This window comes from Leptosomus discolor, chromosome 9 (genome assembly GCF_034619465.1).
Source record: "Leptosomus discolor isolate bLepDis1 chromosome 9, bLepDis1.hap2, whole genome shotgun sequence".
NCBI lineage: Eukaryota > Metazoa > Chordata > Aves > Leptosomiformes > Leptosomidae > Leptosomus > Leptosomus discolor.
Genome location: NC_141399.1, coordinates 44,723,948 through 44,745,587, shown reverse-complemented (window position 1 = coordinate 44,745,587; position 21,640 = coordinate 44,723,948). Strand labels below are relative to the sequence as shown.

Below are 21,640 nucleotides of genomic sequence, written 5' to 3'. Positions count from 1 at the left end.
GGAAACGGGTGGATGTTACTGTGAAATGACTGCTTTTGGAGCCGAAAAGTCTAGTTATTCATAAAACCGTCAAAACTTGGGCTCCTCATTCAACAAGACTGACAGAAACACAACGACAGCAATGTGAAAATCGGGTAAAGATCCAGCTGGTGACCGCACTACGCATTAGTAATAGTGACTCCTTTTCTGTCTTCTAGGTGTGGCTGGAAAGCCGGGCTCCCTTGGTTTGCCGGGAATGCCTGGACGGAGCGTGGGCGTTGGATACACTTTAGTAAAGCACAGTCAGTCAGACCAAATCCCACCTTGTCCCATAGGAATGAATAAGCTCTGGGACGGCTACAGCTTATTGTACGTGGAAGGGCAGGAGAAGTCACACAACCAGGACCTTGGTGAGTTGATAGACTTCTCTCAGGCATGAACAAGGTAGGGCAAAATCCCATTTCAAGTGAGCAATCTTCATTGGTACCACGGGAGGTTGTAGCAGAGGTGGTGGAAGTCTGCTTGGCCAGAATCTGTACTGGGAGCAGTGTCACCTGTGCCATCCTCTGCCACGCATGTCTGGTGTGTGTGAGTTGGAGCTTTTGGCAGATACTTGACGTGACCGCTTCTCCGATTTTTCCAGGTTTTGCTGGCTCATGTTTGCCTCGCTTCAGCACCATGCCTTTTATTTACTGCAACATCAATGAAGTGTGCTACTATGCCAGCCGAAATGACAAGTCCTACTGGCTCTCCACCACTGCTCCTATCCCCATGATGCCAGTGGACAGCGTTCAGATCCCACAGTACATCAGTCGTTGCTCAGTATGTGAAGCACCTTCCCAGGCTGTGGCTGTGCACAGCCAGGACATCACCATCCCGCAGTGTCCCCTTGGTTGGCGCAGCCTATGGATAGGATACTCCTTCCTTATGGTAAGGATACTACTGCTGGCACAAAGGCAGCTTTAAACATTTCCAGATCTCCTCTTTGATTATGTGATGTGAGACCAAGTTCTAGGAGTTGCTTACAGGAAACTAGAGCCCTGTAGCTTCTTGTCAGCTGGCCTGCTGGAGGCTTTCTGAGTTTGTTCCCGTTTAGCTGGCCACCTCACCTGTACTGCTCGAGTTCAGTGGTAACATCAATGCAGTAGTTCTCTATTGCTACAGGTATTCTTTGTTCTCAAACATTTAAATGTGGAAATGCTAATTAAGCTACAGCATTGTCTTAATCTCCTCTCAGTGGAAAAAAGTAGAACATTCTCTGTTGCACTCTCCTGGAAGCTTCTATGTGTAAGATTGTTAGGAAAGTACGAAGTCAGCATTATTGTTTACGAATTTTCCCAGCCTGCAAGTGAAAAGCAGATTTGCTGTTATACCAGGCCTATATATTCAGCCTAAATACATCCCTTTGCTTCTTCACCTTTAGCCCTGACCCAAAAGGTGGATACACGTGGCCAAGGTATAATTTTGGTTGCCTGCTTTACTCCTTTTAAGAGTAGAGCTGGAGGGTTCCCCCATTTACCTCCCATTCTGTTCCTTTGCACTCATTTAAACTGACGTCTGTATTTCAGCACACTGCGGCTGGTGCAGAAGGAGGAGGGCAGTCCCTTGTCTCGCCGGGTTCTTGCCTGGAGGATTTCCGTGCTACCCCCTTCATTGAATGCAACGGGGCGAGAGGAACGTGCCATTACTTTGCCAACAAATACAGCTTCTGGCTGACGACGGTGGAGCAGTCGCAGCAGTTTGTCAGTGCTCCTCCCTCCGAAACTCTGAAAGCTGGACAGCTTCGAACGAGGGTCAGCCGTTGCCAAGTGTGCATGAAGAACTTGTAGTCACGAGAAAGCGGTAACATGAGCAGTCTTTGTTACCCAAGACTAGACATCACTGATGGGAAGAAGGATAAATTCATAAACCTGTTTTGTGTGTGGTTGATGGGTGAATCACGACAGCCAGAATTCTACAAAAATCAAGTGGTTGATGGGTAAATCAAGACAGCCAGAATTCTACAAAAATCAAGTGTCAGCTCCCAGAGTTTGACTGCACACAGAGGAGGGAAAGACCAGTGCTCTGAAACCTCTTTTTTACAGAACATGGTGCTATGCTTTTACTTCAATGGGTTTTTTTCCCTCATTTATGGCTACCTCAGGAAGTCTCTGCAAGTTTTATTCAGACCGAAGAGTAGCTGATGTCTCGCACCACTCATCTGTCCGAGGCACGTGCCTGTCATCAACAGGAGAGACTTTTGAGAAGTTGTGCTTTACTGGTGTCTTTGCAAGCAGTATTTGGCCTCGTGTAAGGGAATGAAGACTCATTCTCCTATGACACACAGCGCCACCTAAAAGTTATCGGTGTATTATAGGTGACTTAGAAACCCTGAGCATTACTGGTGGAGAACTGACTTCCTTAGGAAGACTCAAAGATTAATTTGCTTTGCTTTGCTTATTAAACAGATGGGATGTTCTTTCCTCCAGTGACAGGTAATCAGTCCTAATCCAGACTCTCATCCACAGGTGACTTTAAAGAGCCACGCCAGCGAAAAATGCAATTTTTGATGTGAAGGTGAATCCAAATCACCTCTAGCATTTTTCACAGCTTTCTGTTGAAATCTGTTCCAGGTAAAATGTCTGCTTCGTGGTCTGTGCCTGCCCCCTTGCAGACAAATGATTGCAGCCACCAGAAATGTTTCATTACTACGAACATAAACGTCCTTTCTGAGGTAGCCTTGGCACGCTGCTTTTGTAGGTATGCGAGCTGTGTGTATTTGGGAAGTAGAGGCTTTTCTAGACAGCAGGCAAGCTTATGCAAACACAGGAGCAAGCAGTTATGGGATGTACATTTTTTACTTCTACGGGCATGATGTGTTGTGTGCTTCTTCCTCTGGGCTTGATTTCTGTTAGTTTAAAAATCTGTATTGCCCATGTATGCGCTTTTAACTACTCATGCTTTCCTTCAGGGCATCATTAAAGAGAAGTGCCACTACTTGATTTATCCTTGTCTATTTTGAGGGAAAGCCATGAAAAAGGTATGCTAATATATACAGAATGAATTCATTTAGTTGGGCTAAAGTTATTGTCGACCTTTCTAGAGTGAAGCCTATGAAATCCTTATATATTGGCATTCCAGGACATTTGAAAGAAGTGCCTTGCAAATACACCATCACCTTGGCTTAAAAATCTTTAAGACAAGATTGCTCAGAAAATTATTATTAATGCAAGACTGAGACATTATTTTAAAGTATTCTGTCTTCACTAGCTTCTAGGGCTCTAGCTCTATCCAGCAAAGTACTTAAGAACATGATTACATTTAAGCAGATAATATTTTTACCTTTATTTACATGCATAATGTAATATTATCATCCTAGATCGGGGTCAGAGAGCTCTGCACGTTCTAGAGTTGAACCACGCTGGAGGTGAGCAGAGAATTTGTGAAGAACAATTTAGTCTTTCATTTAACTTATTCCTAATTGTGAAAGATCAGCGACTGCTTTGATGTGTTTTGCAAGTATCTTTAAGGCACTCTGATGCTCCTGCGTAGCAATCCTTCCGTGCAGAACACCCAGCCTACTTCTCAGCTGTCCCAGCACAGGCAGATCTCGCTGTATTTACATCTTGGGTTATGCACATGCAACTTGAAAACACTGTGCAGGCGCAGCGAAGCTCACTACTTTTTGAAAATTTGTGCAAATAGCTGGCAAACGACAATGAATTTTTCAGCCACGGGGCTCCCATGGTGCTATAAAAGGGGTGTCAATCAGCTGTTGTATCTACAGGGACTTGGCAAATGCAGTTAGTCTTTTTTCCAGGATCAGAGCTGTATGTGTTTCAAGCACCACTGCCTTTAGGGAACTGCTTCGATCGCAGTCACCCAGCTCCACTGCCAGCGGTGTCTGACAAGCCCAGCCTTTTCCCACAGCAGCCACTATTCTCTGTCAGGTGCACAGGGCAGGAATTCCCAGTACCAGCCATTCATCCATCAGCCCCGCTTTCATACCTCTTGTCTACCCCCACCGAGAACCCTTCTTCAGGAGGTCTGCAGGGCCAAGATCTCCTACCAGCTAAGAGCAACGTGGGGAATAAGTACACTGTGCGCCACTGATGGATTTGGGTTTTTTAGCAGTTACTGCTCAAGACTGAGCATTTCAGAGCAAGGGCTTCATTTTTGTCTGTGGGGAGCAGAGGGCTACACTTGCTGTTACAGTAAGTTCATGTATTCATTAAGAAGTAATGCTTTGTTTTCAAAAAACCATGCAGCTAATCCAGGGAGAGGGGAAGAAAATGGTATTTTGTCTAAGTTTATAAACACTGGTTAATAAACTCTGAAGGCAACTAAGACGAAATCTGGTTAACTGTTTTCTTGGAAATCACACTGGCCCTGATCACAAAGTGCAAGTGAGAGGAGACAGCGTTCAGGATTTCTCTCTGTTGTCGTTTATTGGTGAAGATGAAACTGTGCGATTCACGTCCATTACACCGTCATGACAAAAGGACCATAATGGGGACTGTCTGATAGTAAAAAGGAACTTCATAATGGATTAAAAGATCTTTGCCTTTAATTATTCTGAGCTGGTTTTCTTATGGCTGCTAGAGAGATACTCTGCCTTAGAAATAAAACCACACAGGCTGTTCTGATAAACCTGTAGGATTAAGGCACTTTTACCAAAACAGATTTCAAAAGGCAACAAGTCAAAAACCAACAATTAAGTAATTTGCATATGCCTATATATTAAGTTTTAAGATAACCTGGTTTATATTTAGTTCACACAAACAAATTAACAAAATATAGCAGCATACAACCTATGAAAAGCTTAAGAAATTTATTAGATGCACAGATAAAGTGCGGTAACAGAGAAACGTGTAAATCTTTAAAATAAATAAGGTACAGTTAAACCACCTTTGACTCATTTTAGCTCTGAAAGAAAAGTCAGCCTAAGTTTTAACGATTTGGATTTTAAGGTCAAGGTGAAATACACCGTAACTGTAACAGTGGTTGTGATCTATAGCAACTGTTTGAGTCTCCTGTTCCTCTTGAGGTTTCCCAGAAACAGGAAGGCTATTGCAAAACGTATACATTAGACATAGTTCCTTTTACAGAAACATTTTTGTAATAAAGTGTGGTTGCTCAAGTACATGTTAAAATATTTAACAAGGAAACAATTTTCTTCTGATCCAGTCGATCTTTTAAACAAGACAATGTATTTTTTTCGACGATGCAGCCCACAGGAGGGAACAAAGTAAACATTCTCCTTCACTGAAGACTCTTTTGCTTTTAAGAACTAAACTATTGCATTACAGGAGAGCAAGAAATAGCCATTTCATGTTATCCCGTTCTCCGAACGTGCAGCCCATTGATACCCTTATTTTTGCCTTTATCTCAAAGGTCCATTTGTCTTCGGGAAAGACACACATTAGAAAGAGGTTCCCTTTAAGGGTCTTACTGTAAGATCTCCTACTGCTTTCCTTGCCAGCTAGGGAAGCTCTTTGACAGAGGGAACTGTCACTGTTGGAGTTCTGGATGCTACGAGGGTTTTGTGCTCTGTTATCTGTAATTTCAGGCACTTTGGGGCTAACATGGCTGTTGGATTTAAGTCAATGCAATAATATTAGCATTATGTTCAGTACTCAGAAGGGTCACCACAGTTTCCTTCATACACTCAGGATTTCAAATTCTTCTTCCAATTCAAATAGCTTGTCAGTAGATTCAATGAGTTCTGAAAAAAAAAAAAAAAAGAATTTAGAATCTAAAGACATGCCTGGTTTTGTTTACTTAAAAAAAAAAAAACCAACAAAAAACCCACAAACCCCCCCCCACTTTTCTCGAATGTGTCCTTCAAAGTATTCTGTAAGATTAAAAAGACACGTGTATCTATAGCTGTGTTAGCAATTGTACGTGGCCTGTTTGGGCAACTGTCTGATACTGTGTCAGAATAAGGTGTTTAGTCCCATGGTGTTTGCTCGACACTTAGGACAGCATCCTTCTTCCTCCCATCGTTATTCTTCTGTCTGCTAACGAGGAACCTTCTGCTGCACGTCGGTACGGCACCTGCTCCTGTGGTTGTCACTTCTGGCTTCGTTGGAGGGATGAAAGGAGGCCAGTGGGGGGGGTGCTTCTGGACCAGCTCAAACATCCGCAGGCTCTGTTGCTTTAGAATCTCCTGAGGACGGAATACTTTCGTTTTAAAGGATGCCTCAAGGGAACCTTCGAACGCAAAAAATGTCCGCTTAATTAAACACACTTTTAATTATGTATGTCTGTCGAAAACCAAAGGCTTGATGCAGAGATACAGTGAAAACTTGTTATTCCAAGTACCTGCCGTTACGAATCACTGCTTCACAGATCTCTGTAAATATTTTCCTGGTTGAAAACACACCTGGAAGACAGAGCTCTTGCGCTGTCTGACAAGTTACCAGTGGATATCATGAGCTCCGCTATCCACACACCTACATTTTGTTTACACGTAGCAAACAGACACTGAGAACATACCATATTTTCTGCCTTTTAAAAGAAAATTACTTGCATGGACCTCTCTGTGTTAACGTTTTCTGTTGATCAATGGGAACAAAAGACAGATCTATCTGCTCCAAAAAAACAGCAGATTTTGAAGGATAGGCTTTGATCAGGAGAAACAAGCTGTTACTGAAACCAAATTCCTCTCCTCTTCCATCGGGTAAGCTACATCATATCCTGTATTTCAGTTATTTAAAAACTTAGCCTTTTTTTTTGGTTAATAAATGCCTTTAGATGTTACTTCACATTCATATTTCTGTTGCTTAGCATAGCAACTGCATGCAGAACTGCCCTAAAGTCCTTTGCTGTGGCAGCAAGTACCTTTCCTGGGTCCCACAGTTCAGCAGGAGCTGGAGGGATTCAGCACTTGCAGAATCAGGTATTTGTGGTACCAGGGACTAACAGTCATAATTCGAACACGTAAAAATATATTATGTCAAACAATAAAAAAGGCTCAGGAAGCAAATAAATACGGAAATTGCTACAACGTGGCAGCTAAAACTTAGGACTGACTTTCAGCCAGTAACACAGCAGTGCTAAAAAAAACCCCCAAAACCTTTTCCAGGGTACATATATTTACACTTGTCTGCCAAGCAGCGGGGTTCATGGCTGGCAAAACGCGGCACGAGCCCTGACGAGCAGTTCGGTAGTGCCGGCTTACCCTGATGCCTTCACGCATTCTGCTCTAGGGCTCATTCAATTTGCACGCACAGAAAGATGTCCTGGGACTTGCCATTTAAAAAAAAAAAAAAAATAAGCAGACATTATTTCATAGGGAGCAAACAAAGGCAGCAGTGTTACCTTTTGTACAAGACTACACCAGCTGTCAAAATCACATTCTTCTTTGCAAAAGAAGCCCTGAGGAAAGAATACGTACAGGAGCAGAATTAAGTAAGAGAAGGATGCTCTGGTATCCCTATGCGCTGCTTAAAGCTTTAGAAACACACGTCTCAAGTGACAACCACCCCCACCAAAGGATACTGGCATGGGATCAGATTTAGTTTCAGCTACCACAGTATTCTTGTGACGTACACCGGATGGCTTCTACGAGTAATTCCATTTAAAGATTTGTAAATTATAATGTAATTACGCTTAAGCAAGTAACTTGTCCAGAGCAACCATGCACATATGGTAGTGGAATAAAATAAGGAAACCTGATTCAGTTCCTTGCTCCAACCTTCGAAATACTCCTTACAAAAGGTAAATGCTGCTCAGTGAAGAAAACGAATGAGCTCCCTGGGATACAAGCAGTCAATGCCCTGCATGACCGAACGTTAACGTAGCCCATGCAGTTAGTACATGAACTACCACGTGTTGAATTTTGGAGCGTAGAAGACAAGACCCTGATTCTGCTCAGGGAAAGGCCGTACTGCCCTTACCAACGTACAGAGGGATTACTTTGGAATGCAGGACCCACAGCTGTTCTTCCCTAGCACCTACTAAAGCTACTGAAGGGTCCAGGTTCATGATCTTCATCCTGTGTGGGGCTTGCTGGCAGTGGAAGCTCTGGTCATCAACTGTGCCATTTTCTTCTGAATCTACAAAACTTTGGGTGGTGTGAGGGTCCAGGTAGATCAGCTCATTGCCTGTATGGGTAAAATCCACAAGTTGGAAATAAGCAAGAGACTTTAATAAGCACTTATTTCATCCAGACTTGTAAAACAGAAATTAGATTATCATCACAGCCAATATCTAGACCTTCTAGCTAGGGAGTCTTTAAGAGAATCAGAAAGTTAGACAGACTAGTTTCCCACAGGGTATTTTGTCCGATTTTTATTGTGACCTATTACTGTAGATTTTTTGGTTGGTTTGTTCTACCTTTGTCTCATACTTCCCTTTTTCTATGTGTATGTCCAGTACATTTTTTCAGAATCTCCACTGTTGTAATCCCTAACACCCCACAGCTCAAAAGGTACAGGATGACCACAACTGGCATCTCTAATCCCGTCAGGCATTCATTCAGAAATGGGAACAAAGTCGTCTGACTCAAACAGTTTGGGTTTTACAGAAGGAAGAACAAAATATCCATAAAACTATGGATCAAACTGGGGTGAAACCTGAAAGACTGACTCTAGTATTAACTATTGCTTTAATTAATAAGGGAAGACATGGAAGAAGGTGAAAAAGATACTGCTATGAGGAAAAAGTTTGAAATACAAGACAATAATTTAAGAAACCCATGAAGCAAAAAGAATAAAACAAAAGACACCCTTCAATAGGAAGTATGAATGACTAGGGGAAAAATTCAGTATTTTAGCAGTAGTGACATTTGACACTTATCGAATGCTATGAGCTTTCCTCAGTGTGTTGTTCTTGCTTATATCGTTACTTATTTTTATGTCGAGCTTTGCTGCTACTTTTCCATTCCTGTAAGGATGGTACCAGACTGTTCCCGAAGTATCTGAGGTAGGTTTCTTCATTTCTTCTCCTCTATTCTCATTCTTAAAGTGCTTACTATTTCCCCTTCCAAAAAACCCTTCTCTTTACATTGTATGCATATTTGGAGTAAGGTTTTTTTCCTTACCTAAAAATCCTATGAAATAATAGGCATTATTTGGTTTCCCTCCTAACGCTCCCAAAGACTGTGGCATCTTAAAGCATTCCTAGGAGTTCAAAGGGAGAAAACTGGAATTGAAGTCGATTTGTTTATTGATACGACAGATACCGGAACTTACTTCACAATAACAAACAATTCACTGAAAAAGCCCTTACTTTAAACGCATCAATATACACTGGATTTATGTGATTTATCCCCAGCCGTAGAGGTATAATGAGCAAGAGGGGCTTCCAGCCTGCGCAGAATCCTGCCGCGTTCCTGTTCCGGCCAAGAGCACCTCTGTGCAAGTGGGCGCTGCTGGGGGCCGCGCCGCTGCTCTGGGGAGGGGACCAGCACATCTTCTCTGGGGGAATAAACACAGCCGTCAGTGCAGGCACCAAGGAGCACAGAGCAGATCTTCCTCCCCGTCCTGCGTTCAGCCACTTGGCCAGATGGCTTTGCAGAGCTCCTGTTCTAAGGCACAAGGAGCAGGGCAAGGGAATCGTTAACTGGTTGGCAGAAGTAATTCTACCAGACAGATCATGTGCTGGCACGTTAGTGAGACATGAGATAAACGACCGGGGGATGAAAATTTGAGACTGAAGTTACATTCACTACTGGCATTATTAATACTGTCTGGGAAATGAAGCGGCAGAGATGATAACATTAGAAACTCTTCAGGGAACTCATCACTTCCAATTATCTAAGCATAAAACAAGCAGAAGTAGGGACTAAAGCGGAAATAGGCTGTGGCTAAATAGCCCTTGTAAAAAATTCTTACAACCGAAAGTTAAGCCTGGCCGGGGGTTTCTCTAGGATCTGCCCGTGTTTCTCTCTTGCCTGACAAAAGCACATCTCCTTGGCAAAGCCTGTATTAAAAACAATTCTCCGTACTTCTACCTACTGCAGCTTCTGGGGTAAGTTTAAATAGCACAGACCAAACTCCAGCTTCTCCCAATGTGCATGGTGTGTAAGCTGGCCCACCAAAAAGGCCTACATGATTCTGTGCCAGCTTCAGTTTCGGACACCCAAAACCTGAGTTTACATTCCCTTTATTCCTTTTCTTACCCTGGGAACAAGTAAGGATGGCCCAAAAGTATTTAGTTCATATTTAGATACATTCAGGAAAGTGGAATCAAATCAAAAACTGTACCCAGAGAACTAACGTTTCACTTACTGATGTCTTCAATGACCACCGTGTTGTCCATGGATACATAAACCGCTAATGAATTCCATTCATCAAATAAAGCAAGCTTCCTAGAAGACATTAAGACAATAATTAATATAAACTAATTAGGATCATGAGGGCAGCTTTTCATTCAGGACAATTAGATGGTTTTTGAGTAAGAAAGTTAAGTTGTTTCTTTGGAAAAACATATTTGTTGCGTTTTTCAAGTCTCCATGTAATAAAAAGATAACTTTGAATATTCAATGTTTAATGTGTTTAGAAAAACAAATACAGAGTGGTACCAGGAAAAGCACACACGTACTGTGCCACGTGAAAACCATTCTGTCCTTTGGCCAGATGCAGAGATAGTAACAGCTCAACCACGTAATTTGGTTTATTACTTTTTGTTGCATGGAACAGCCTCTGCAATGGGGTCCTGCCCGTTGTGCCCGGCCTTGTCTAGAGAAGGAAAAAATTCCTGTGCCGGTTTTGCACGTCACTTTTTGCCTAAGAACTCCGACCAAGTTCAGTGGAACTGTTTCTGTGCACACACGGACAGCAGACTTGGGGCGTTAAAAGCTAGATCAGCTAACGGGTTTTGGCACCCAAAGCTTAGGAGGGAGCCATTATAGCACACAGGTTTCTGTCCACCTGTGTGAAATCCAGAACTCTGGGGAAGGGAGCTACACTCTTGAAGCTGCACAGGCAGTCAGCTGTTTAAAAAAGCCAGAAAAACCTGTATGTGAGCACCAAGCCGTGCAGAATTTGTGAGTGAAGAGAGCTGGAGGCCAGGGCATGCTTTAGCTCCTCCCTCTCTCTCCAGAACGAGTGTCTGTCCCAGGGCTCAGGACCTGCAGTCTAGCCTCCGCTTGAGATCTGGCACCTCCACCTAGCCCGCAGAAGCGGAGCAAAGTCAACTTTGCAAGCGTGGCTTCTAGACTCGGAAGAGCTGCCCGTGTGTCACGCAGCAGCCTGCAGGCAGAACGAGCTCAGGCAGCGAGGAACTGCCATCAGCCTCACGCCGAGCTGTCCTAGCACCACGCTGATCTGCCCGGCGGCACGCTCGACCTGCCAAAGCCGTGCCCCCTCGTGGGAAGGAACACATCTCTGGTGCTTACTGGCTAGGGCGTGCAGACAGCACAGCAGGAGGGACCTGCCTGCAGGTCTTCCCCAGGCTCTTGGTGTATTAGAATTTGGAACTCACTGGATCCCAACTCAGTACCTGCCCCACCGGGCTACAGCATCGTGGTCGACACTGTACTTGCAACCACACGGCATCTACACCCCCGATTCCGAGCGCAAGGGAGATCGGCCTTTAAGCCTGTGTCTTGGGCCTTGGCTTCTGAGCTCAGCTGCCCCAGGGGAGTACGCTCCGAATGAGCTAGTGTGACTGGACTTACTTCAGAACTTGAGCGACTGTGTTTGGTCCAAACCATTCTCCAATTGATTTCCCCTCTCCAACACCCATCTGTGCTGTTTTTAGGAGGAAAAACGCACACACAGAGGAAAAACAAAAAAAAGACCACAGAGAGACTGGTCACAACACACGTTAAATGACATGACCTACTAGTGTTTTGTCATACGTTCTACAGCGATTGCAAACTGTATTGAGCAACATCAATTATTTTCTCAATCTATGCTCTTTTCAAATCTTAATGACTGCTAGTTCCTTTACAAAAAGTTTCTGAGCTGCAATGGGAATTACAAATATTAGTATCCTTTATTACAAATTGCAGCAATAAGCTTCCTGACTGTCTCTTTTAATATATCAACCCTGGTACCCAAGGCTTACGTACATTATCAAGAGCTAGATTCTAGTATACAAATTTATTTAGGTCTCAGTGATTAACATTTCTCAATTATTATACTTTGTACCCACTTGCATGCATTTTTGTTGATATATAAACATACACGTTGTCTTAATAATCACCTTTTTAAAATCCTGAATGAATATATTTCTAATTAGAACGTTTCAGCACAGTAGGAATTTCAGGGGGAAAAAAAAAGCTGATGTGTGTTCTTACCCATTTGGTGGATGGAATAACAGCAATCCTTTCTATCTAGAAAGCACCGTAAGATTCTGTGATATTCTTCTGGTTGTTTTTTGTGCTTTTCCCACTGCCAATCTTACAGGAAAAAAGTTACACAGATTAAAAAGTAATAACGTTTCCATTGTCCCGATCAAATTTCCAGAAAAGCCATACAATGAGATGTTAAAAGACTAACGCACGATTCATCTCCAATATTTTCATTTCATTTAGAGTTCCTAGAAGTCACAGCTCGTCATTTATTACCAAGCTGTCCTTTACCATCACAGGCTAGATTGTGAAAACTGGGAAAACAAAAAAGCCAACTGCAACTCTATTCCAAGTGATCACTGCTGAGAACTGATAGCTATTGCTGGATGGGAGCTTCCCCAATCGTTTCAAACCACGGGCCGCGTTTAGATTTCGTTCGATTTGCAAGCACAACGTCAGCAGTTCTAAGGCAACGATGGAAGATGCAGAAAGCAAAGTCCAGACACAACGCTGTGGCCCTCTCCCACAGCAAAACCCAAACCAGCTTTGCCACGTGGGCTCTTGCTTCCCAGGGCCGGTAGTTCCCCCCCACGTACTGCCAGCGCTGCGCACACGCAGAGCTGGTGCTGTGAAGCAGCCACAGCCCCCAAGGTCGTACTCGAGTTTTTCTCGGGTACTTTGTTTGCCTGCGCCTCCAGTGAAACCTTTGCGCCTCCGTTCTGGGGATTCAAGTGGGTAAATCCTTCGGTGGGTTCCGTGTGCTGCCACGGAAACCAGAGCACACCCCGTGCGGGTGACAGACCGAACCGTAACCCCTTCGCTGATAAGCAGCTCTACACACGGCCAGCCCCACGGTACCACCCGCGCTCCCGGGGTGCGAGGGGCTGATACAGGCTTAAGAGCTTGCGCTGATGGGATCTGCAGGGGGGTTGGACCTCGGGCCGGCGCCGGGCAAGCGGCCTGTGAGGTGCTTTGTACGGGGTCTGTCACTGTGTCGCTATTCACACCGCCGCTGCGTGCGAACACTGGGCGGCTACGACGCAACGAAGAGAAGGGGAAGAACTCAGACCCGTGGCGGCAGGTTTTCCCTTGGCCTCAACCTGGGTATCCCTCAAAAAGACTGACAAAATAACAACGGGGGGGTTCCCTGTTTGTCCTCCCTCTACTTCCAGCTCCCTGCTTAAGGCTGCCACGATGTCACCCCTCAGACAAGAGTAACTCACTCGTAACTTCTATCAGGGCATCAAAGCAAGCCTCATTAACGCATTTAGGGTTTGTGCTTCTATGGAAAACTGCAGCAAAAATGAAACAGTCCCCAAGCGACACAAAAGTTGACTCAGCACCAGGACCCACCTCTTCCTAAGTGTCTGCAGATCAGCGCTTGGGCCAGCATCATCTGCCCGCACCGCAGCATACAGCCCCAGCCAGCATCAGACGAAGGACCGGTGCCTCCTGTTAAAAAAAGCTCATCACGATCAATGAGGGGCTTTAAAACAAGCGCAGAGGAAAGGAGTTGAAATCTCCAACAACTGTCCCATGGCTCAAAGGCACCAAGCAAGACCTTTGCTTTCCGTGCTGCTGGTCTGACTTTACTGCTCGCTCTACGCACATGGAGACCTGATCATACGCAGGCACGAGTAAACAGGTTTTAATAGCTTTACTATTTGCATAAACAGTTAAAATGATGCTCAAAACGTTCTAATGCTGTAAAACTGATTTTTCAGTCCACGGTAACATCACTAACCCTATCTAATTTATAACAAGGCAGCTGGTCCGCTGCATACTCACCAATAGGCGAAAACTTTCTTCTATACGTAAACCAGAGACGAGCACTTACATCCAACAGCAACTTAGATTTGTCTGGAATATTTTTAAAAGGAAAGAAATTAGTAAAACTGAAAAATTCTAATTTTCCCTGTACAGTCAACATAGAGAGTGCATGGATGACTCCTGTTAGCTTTTACATATAAGACCCTTAACACTGTTTAAACACAAAGAGCTTTTGCTCTCTGCTCTTGACTGTTTAAACACAGAGAGCTTTTGCAGACTGCTAATTAAAGTTACCTTGTTAAGGACGAAATAATTATTAGCCAGTGAAGTTTTACAAGGTGTTTGGAACGACTATGCCCAGCCTGAACAAAACAACTATGGAGAACTGTGTCCTCAGGAAAGAACTGGTAAAGCAAGTTCAGAAAGGTGAAGAATTTCTACATGCAAACCAACACGGAATGATGTATAAGATGAAATTTAATTAAATCTCTCTCTCTTCTTTTTCTTCCTTTTTTTTTTTTTTTTTTAAAAAAAACACATGCACTTACAGAATTCTCCCAAAGGCTCTGAAGAATTCTTAAGCGTCTTATTTGCTGCGTTGTCTCTGAGCCGTGGCCCAGACGGACTGGCCTTTTCGAGGGCTCCTGCAGCCGATCAAGGCTGAGCGCGGTGCCCTTGGCTGGCCTGAACACCACGCCTGCACCGACGGCCGCTGCCTTGCATGTGGAACACAGGAGGATGCCCTTGTCTTCTCCCCGAAGAGCAAAGCTCATTTCTGACATCTTATTTTTATATGATGTACAAATACATCACTCTGCTACGACTTTTAGGTCATATATTTATTTTCATCAAAACACAGTATGTGCCTAGATTAATTTTATTATTATTATGACTATTAGTATTATTATGACTATTAGTATTATTATTTTTTTGAAATATCATTTTAATTGCAAATAACAGGCTGCAGACAGCATCCCTCGAGGGAAAATAACATTAGTAATATGAACATTCCCCCAAAGTTATTTATTTATCTATTTCTGAGGCATTTGACGTTGAGAAGTGACCAGCCTCACACCTGACTAGCCTTTGCTACAAGTAGAATCTCTTTGCATGAATTACAGTACCAAGTACATTTGTAAACTTCTGGTTTCATTACAGGATGAACACCGATACTTAAAGTTGGTTTCCTGTCGATGGAGAGAAATAAACTTCTCTCATAAGACACTTAGGGAACGTAAGGAAATCAGGAGCTGCTGGTGCATGTGAATCTACAAATGCTCTACAGATCTTCCAAATCATTTTCATTCCAAAGATACCTGTGTTTAGGTGGTGTTGCCTTCCTAGAATCCACACTGGCTCATCAGTGTCTGGAAATTCTTCTAAGTAGTCTGACAAAATAGTGATCTGGTTTTCATACCTAGATAAAACTGAACAGGAATACACAAAATTCAAACTCCATTTTATCCCTTTGTCCCTCTGTGCACAGCTTCGAGTTCTCAGACTGAACTAGTGGCAGTTAGTCTCTTCGGGTCTTCCAGCTGCATTTAGTCTTTTCCTTTAACAAGCTGTTCTGATGCTGAAATATCCAATGTCTTGGCTGGTTTTTATTTCGACCCTCAGCAAGTGCTGAGAGAATAACATGGCTGACACCTTGATTATAAGCCGTCTGACTGAAGCCAGTGGCAGAAGTTCAGGGGCACTGCAGTGAGAGCAAGATTTGAGTCAAGGCAATGAGGAAAGGAAAAAACAATCCAGGCGTCACAGCATATGTGCCCATGCTTGATCTTAAATGTACAAATACTGCCACTCAGCGTGATTACTGCCTTGTGCTTAATGGGAAGCATGTGAAAAGTGTTAGCAGGCCTGGGTTATGCTTTCCTAACTGGAGATTTGAAACATCAGGAAAAAAAAAAAAAAAAAAGAAGATGTAGTAATGGTATTATGCAGTGCCAGGTCTATTTAGTGGAAAATAACAAATAATTAATTCTCCTAAAAGAAGACAGTTCAATCATTTTTTCACTACAGCAGGATTTTTTGGAAGAGTGAAACAGGCCTTCAAGTGTAAAAACGAATGTAAAATAATTTCTTTTAGATAAATCTTAAGGAATACACTGCTAAAAAAACCCGAAGTTGAAAGTGAAAGGAAACACAATTGTATTTAACTCTTCAAGTGCACATATATACAGCATAATGAATAATCAGCAAATACTTAAAAAAAAAAAAAAACAAAAAAACAATTTCACGTAGAAATCTACGTTCTAGCAATCAGAAGTGAAATTGAGCTCCACCACCCTCTGACTCGAGCCCCCGGCGCCGGAGCCCCCAGCCCTGCAGACGCCCCCCCCCCGCCCCTCAGCGCGGGCAGCTGGTACCAGCCCGGGTGAACCCCTGTCAGAGCGGCTGCCGGCACCAGACCCCCGCCCGCTCCGCTCCGCCCTCCCCGCCAGAAACTCACCCAGTAAATGGTCTCTCCTTCAGCCCAAACCCTCCGAAGCCTCTCACCCCCCCCCCCGAATCCAGCCGGACGGAGCCGCCTCCCCCTTCCCACCCCCCCCCGCTGCCGCGCCGCATCTCAGACCACCCGGGAAGGAACCACCGGGGGCTCCTCTCTCCTCCAAAGCCTCGACCCTCCCACCGCTGAAGCCCGGCAGAGCGCTCCCCGCGGAGCCTCGGGCCGCCCCCCCGCCGCACAAACACACATCCCCCCCCACACACGACGGAAAGCACCGACGCCCCCGCCCCGCCTGGCCCCTCAGCCCGCTGGCGCCTCCCGCCGCGGCGCGGCCCCGCCGCCGGCCCCCGGGGCGGACAGGCCGCCGGCCAGGCCCCTCGCCACCGCCGCCAGCGCCCCTGCCCCGCCAGCCACCGCCCCAACGCGGGGGCCCGCCACCCCGCTCCCCCTCCGCGGCCCCGCGCCGCCACCCCTCACCTGACTCCATCCTCCCGCTGTCACCATCCTCCTCCTCGCCTCGACACGGAGGCACAACACTGAGGCGCCGCGGGGCACCCTGGGAGCTGTAGTCCCGCCGGCCGGCTGTAGTGCGCCGCCTCCGGCCCGCCGGACTACAAATCCCAGCAGACCCCGCGGCCCGAGGGGCGAGGGGAGGGGGCCGGTGGGTGCGATTGGCCGGGCTGGCAGAGGAGCCCCGCTGATTGGCCGGCGAGCCGGCCGAAGCACCGCCCCTGTCGGCAGGGGGAGGCGGCAAGGCGGCAGTTGGCATGGAGGGTGCGGTGTCCGACGTGGGGGTCTGCAACCTGGCCTACGCCGGGCGCCTGGAGGAGCTGCGGGCCCAGCTGCTGCGCGACAGGGCCCTGGCCACCAAGGCCGACCAGGTCAGCCGGCTACGGCCCTCCCTGCCCGCCGGGGCGGCAGCGGGCGGCCTGTGGGGCCGGTCCCCGCGGGGCGGCTCCTGTCAGCCGCCTTCCCGCCGCCCGCTCACCGCCGCTCCCTCCCTCCCTCCCTCCCTCCCTCCCTCCCTCAGGACAACCGGACCGCGCTGCACTGGGCCTGCTCGGCGGGTCACACGGACGTCGCCGACCTCCTCCTCGGCCTCGGCGTGCCTGTGGGAGACAAGGACGATGTGAGTGTCGCGGCCCTCCCGGGACCCCCGCCCCTGTGAGGGGCTGGCCTGGGGCGAGGGGCTGCTGCCGGGCGGCCGAGGACGTGCCGTGGAGCGGTTCGCGTGGGGAATTGGGTGGCGCGGTTTCTGTCCGGACCCTTTGACGTCGTGGTTTCAGCCGCAGAAGCGCCCCTAGCGCCGAGAGGGGCTCCTCCTGCTCTAGAGGAAGAGTTGGAATAATGACATCCGTAACGAAGCATCCTGAAGATCGTCCTTAGAGAAGGAAATGTCCCATCAGTTTAATTAGAGGATGGGGTAGAGAAAAGATTGCAGAAACTTTTGGACACCCTTTTCTGCCACCTTACTTGTTCTTTAGAAAGTACCACTGTGGTTCTGCAGGGGCGAAGTGCCCAGCAAGATGCCATGAGTAACTGCGTGACAGAAGTGATTTCTGTCGTTTAACTGGCAGCTTTTGTCAGGTGCTGAATGCAGACATGTGAGGGGATGGGAGGCTTGTCTCTCTGGTGATCATCACTAATGTTTAGCTTTACTGTTTTAAGGACATGTGGAGTGTGACTCATGAGTAATCGGGTCTGTATTAGAGTTATGCTTTGTCATGTTTTTTGCCTGAAACTCCTGGTTTGAATAATGTTTTTTTTTTCTTGCCTCTGTAGGCTGGTTGGACTCCCTTACACATTGCCGCTTCAGCAGGCCGTGATGAGATTGTGAAAGCCCTCATTGCCAAGGGTGCTCATGTAAATGCTGTCAATCAGAACGGCTGTACGCCTTTGCATTATGCAGCCTCCAAAAATAAGCAGGAGGTATGTTTGCCTATGCTGCTGGATGTGGTGTTGCTCTTGGAAGAAGTATTTAGTTATATTAACATTTCTTCCTCTCCCCCCCCCCCCCCTTTCTCTTTCTGCATATTCAGATTGCAATCATGCTTTTGGAGAACGGAGCTGATCCGGATGCAGCAGATCATTTTGAATCCACACCGTTACACAGAGCAGCAGCCAAAGGAAACCTAAAAATGGTGCAGATCCTTCTGCAGCACAAGGCGTCTGTTAATATACAGGACTCTGAAGGGAATACTCCTCTGTAAGTTTTGTTTTGCTTAATATAGCATAACCTCTATGAAATGAAACCCCATTACTTCAATTTTTTTAATTTCTTATTGCTGAAATAGTCTCCCTTGCTTCACACCCCTGTGTAATTAAAAATGATCCGAGAAGATCATACATAGTATTTTGCCTAAGTGTGTCTGTACATACGTACTTTATGTTACTACATCTACTTCAGAAGTGTTGAACACCTTCTGTAATAATTTGGAATACGTTTGGTTGCCACTAGAGGGTAGAACACAAGCTAATGACATCAAAGTTGGAGGAAACTGGTCTTGCAGGCTGGCCTGCTCTGTTCTGCCAAGCAAGAACTAATTTTGGAAGCTTTTTTTCACCTCTCTAAGGAAAATAAGTTGCAATTTAAGGACAATCAATCCGGTGTTTGATGTTACCTTAGAAATGAATTTGAATCTGTAAGGGTACAACCTTAGCTGCTTTGAGGTTGGTGGCAAAACTCTTGTCTACAGTGGAATCAAGATTTTGCCGTGAATAAGATCAGGCAGTATGTTTTAGCTCTGTGTAAAACCCAGTATTGTCCTGGAACACACAGATTTATTCTCAAGATCCTATGCCAAATGGAAAATAGCGTTTGCTGCATTTGCAGTAACTCTTGACTTCAGATTATTTTTAAGTCGTACAATTTAGTTTATCCCTTTCAATTCAAATAGAGATTATTGTTTTCCAGTTTCACTGTGGATTATGTGCTCTTTAGCTTTGCTGCCTGCAAAGGCAGGTCCTAATCTAAAGAAGTGTCTTAATATTGCAAGGACAATAGCAGGAGGAACATTCTTGAGTTGGTTAATGACAGCAGAGTGACTGGACAGTAAGCTTTGGGATCTGTGTAGGTGGTTGGTTGCATGTGGTTTTGTTGTTCTAGGATGTATCTTCCCCCCACTTCGTGCTGTCATTTTGAAAGAGCATAATTATTGCTCTTTATAGGCTTGGATTGTTTAATAGGGGCTGTGGGTTTCTTGTTCTTACTACAGTCACTTAGCCTGCGATGAAGAAAGAGTGGAGGAGGCAAAGCTGCTGGTGTCTCATGGTGCAAGCATTCACGTTGAGAATAAAGAAGAACTGACCCCACTGAAAGTGGCAAAGGGTGGCCTGGGAGCCACGCTTAAAAGAATGGTGGAAGGCTAGTGGGGACTTCTGACTTGACTCTTCCCTGTTGCACTTGTGTTTAAGACTGAAAACTGCGTATTTGGATGGTTCAACTAGGACTTCTTGTGTGGGCATCAGCGTGGTAACAACACATGTATCTCTGGCTTTCCTTCAAGTACAGTGCCAGAACAACTGTTTGTACTTCCTGTTAATTAAACACTTCACTGATTTTAAAGTGTTTTTCAATATCTTGTGGCTTGCCTTCGGTTTACAGTACGATGTGTATAAATGCAGTCATGCCTTCTATGTCAGAACCTAGTTTAGAATTATTTCTTTCAAGCAACAGGACCAAAAATGCTTTAACCATTTAAAGTCGATTTTATTTTGAAAGTTTATTCTAAAGTCTTTGGTTTTTTCCCCTTAGCCTTTGTGATTTGTGTGTAGTTCTTTGGTTTTTGTGGGTACTGAGTCTCTTCCTTCAGATGATTCTGAGCTACGCCTCCCCTTTGCAGAGTGCTCCTTACTTGGATCGTTGTATCTATTTTTACTCTTCTTAGTCTATTCAAGTGAGCTCTGAGTGTTCAAAGCTTTTCTGTTGTGATCTATTGTTAGCATCTTTCTTTGAATCTCTCAATACACGTATGTGATGGAGCGCACTGGACTGCTTGCAGAACGCAGGTGCAGTTTCAGGGTTACCTCTGCGAATACACCGTTATATAATGGATGGCTCTGCGCGCTTCTCTGGGATGTGCTTGGACTCTAATTTTATTTCCTCTCGCTCCTCCTGTAGATTTCTTTTTGTGTTCTGTTTGGCTCCTATCGTGTAGCGCTGACGCTTGCAGTTTACCATCTTATTTTATAGCAGAAGCCTGGTTTAATGTCTATTTACTCATTAGCAAATCCTACTATTAAGTTATTAGAAGGCAGAGCTAATGAGACTGAGTCTGAAAAGTAACCCTCTGTTCTCTTGTTGGTAAGATCACTTTTGACACTAGTGGGATAATCTCCCCCTTCTGAACAAACGATGCTGGTGAAATTCTGTGAAATAAAGAACTTTCCTAAACAGCAGTCTTTGGTATTATAAAACTTTATTAAACTTACATGTAACAAAACCAATATTTTTTAAATAGCTTGTACGCTTGGGATGTGAACAAGAAGTCAGATGAAACCCTGCCATCCGTTACACAGCCTGAACACAGAACGTGTTTGTTCTTCAGCTGCAAGGAAAGGTTGAAATGGAAGATGACAGTCCCTATAGTTTGACTTGTAGGGATTAAGGTAATGCGATTTATTTTGATAAGCGAGACAGAAACTTACAACCCAACAAGTATCTTCACCAAGTGCTTTAAGTCTACCCTAGAAAGCAAAGTGCAGGTTACATTTCACTGAAGGTCCCTGTTGAGAGCAGGAGGGGTAACTTGCCTGTACAGTGAGCTCTGGCCATGCAGACCTTGCTTGAAGCAGGAACCCGGCTGAGTAAATGTTTCTTATATATGGTGCAGGCTGAAAACTCGAATGGGGAAAAGCTGAAGTTAGAATTCTGTGTTCATCCTTGGTCTTTGTGTAGAAAAAAACCCTGCCACAGCTCCGCAGCTTTGTAAATCCACTTCCCCAGGAGCTGGTGGCTTGAATGTTGGCTTAATACCTGGTTTCCATATTCATGATCCCTGCTTCCTCAGGAGAAGATAAACGGGCCGTGCAGCAAAGGCTGTTGGAACATCTGAGGCAAATTCTGAAAAATTTTTCTGCATCCTGCATAGCTCTGCAGGCTTTCTGAGCTACACTCTCTGGATCAATACCTAATTTGGCTTCTGCTTTGCCAAGAGCATCAGTGGAAAGCTAGGAACGTTGCCCCATCCTTTTTAATAAACTATTTTACATGAGAG

General features: G+C 45.2%; 3 protein-coding genes across 4 annotated transcripts in view; 2 read left to right on the top strand and 1 right to left on the bottom strand.

The window, feature by feature from the left end:
- Positions 1–1,808, top strand: part of COL4A6 (collagen type IV alpha 6 chain) — a 96,720-nt gene extending 94,912 nt beyond the window's left edge. The window contains exons 42-44 of the mRNA XM_086470687.1: positions 198–389; positions 623–909; positions 1,548–1,808. Coding sequence (XP_086326813.1) covers positions 198–389; positions 623–909; positions 1,548–1,808 — 740 coding nt within the window. The remainder of the gene's footprint in view (positions 1–197; positions 390–622; positions 910–1,547) is intronic.
- Positions 1,809–4,380: 2,572 nt separating this feature from the next.
- Positions 4,381–16,958, bottom strand: ATG4A (autophagy related 4A cysteine peptidase). Of its 2 annotated transcripts, XM_086469751.1 has the most exons (13): positions 16,902–16,958; positions 15,289–15,399; positions 13,991–14,062; positions 13,556–13,654; positions 12,209–12,310; positions 11,585–11,657; positions 10,194–10,273; positions 9,193–9,380; positions 9,005–9,083; positions 7,921–8,066; positions 7,282–7,338; positions 6,016–6,127; positions 4,381–5,683 (listed from the first exon to the last, which is right to left on the bottom strand). In XM_086469751.1, exons 1-13 carry the CDS (start codon positions 16,909–16,911, stop codon positions 5,619–5,621), a joined length of 1,194 nt encoding a protein of 397 aa, XP_086325877.1. In that variant the 5' UTR covers positions 16,912–16,958; the 3' UTR covers positions 4,381–5,618. The 2 variants fall into 2 exon arrangements, with proteins under 2 accessions (XP_086325877.1, XP_086325876.1); XM_086469750.1 differs by lacking the exon at positions 4,381–5,683 and having other exon boundaries at positions 5,791–6,127.
- A 233-nt stretch (positions 16,959–17,191) lies between these two features.
- PSMD10 (proteasome 26S subunit, non-ATPase 10) lies at positions 17,192–20,822 on the top strand. Its single transcript, XM_086470257.1, has 5 exons — positions 17,192–17,305; positions 17,455–17,553; positions 18,207–18,353; positions 18,464–18,630; positions 19,640–20,822. The coding sequence occupies exons 1-5, from the start codon at positions 17,192–17,194 to the stop codon at positions 19,791–19,793; spliced, it is 681 nt and encodes a 226-aa protein (XP_086326383.1). The 3' UTR covers positions 19,794–20,822.
- Positions 20,823–21,640: the final 818 nt, after the last annotated feature.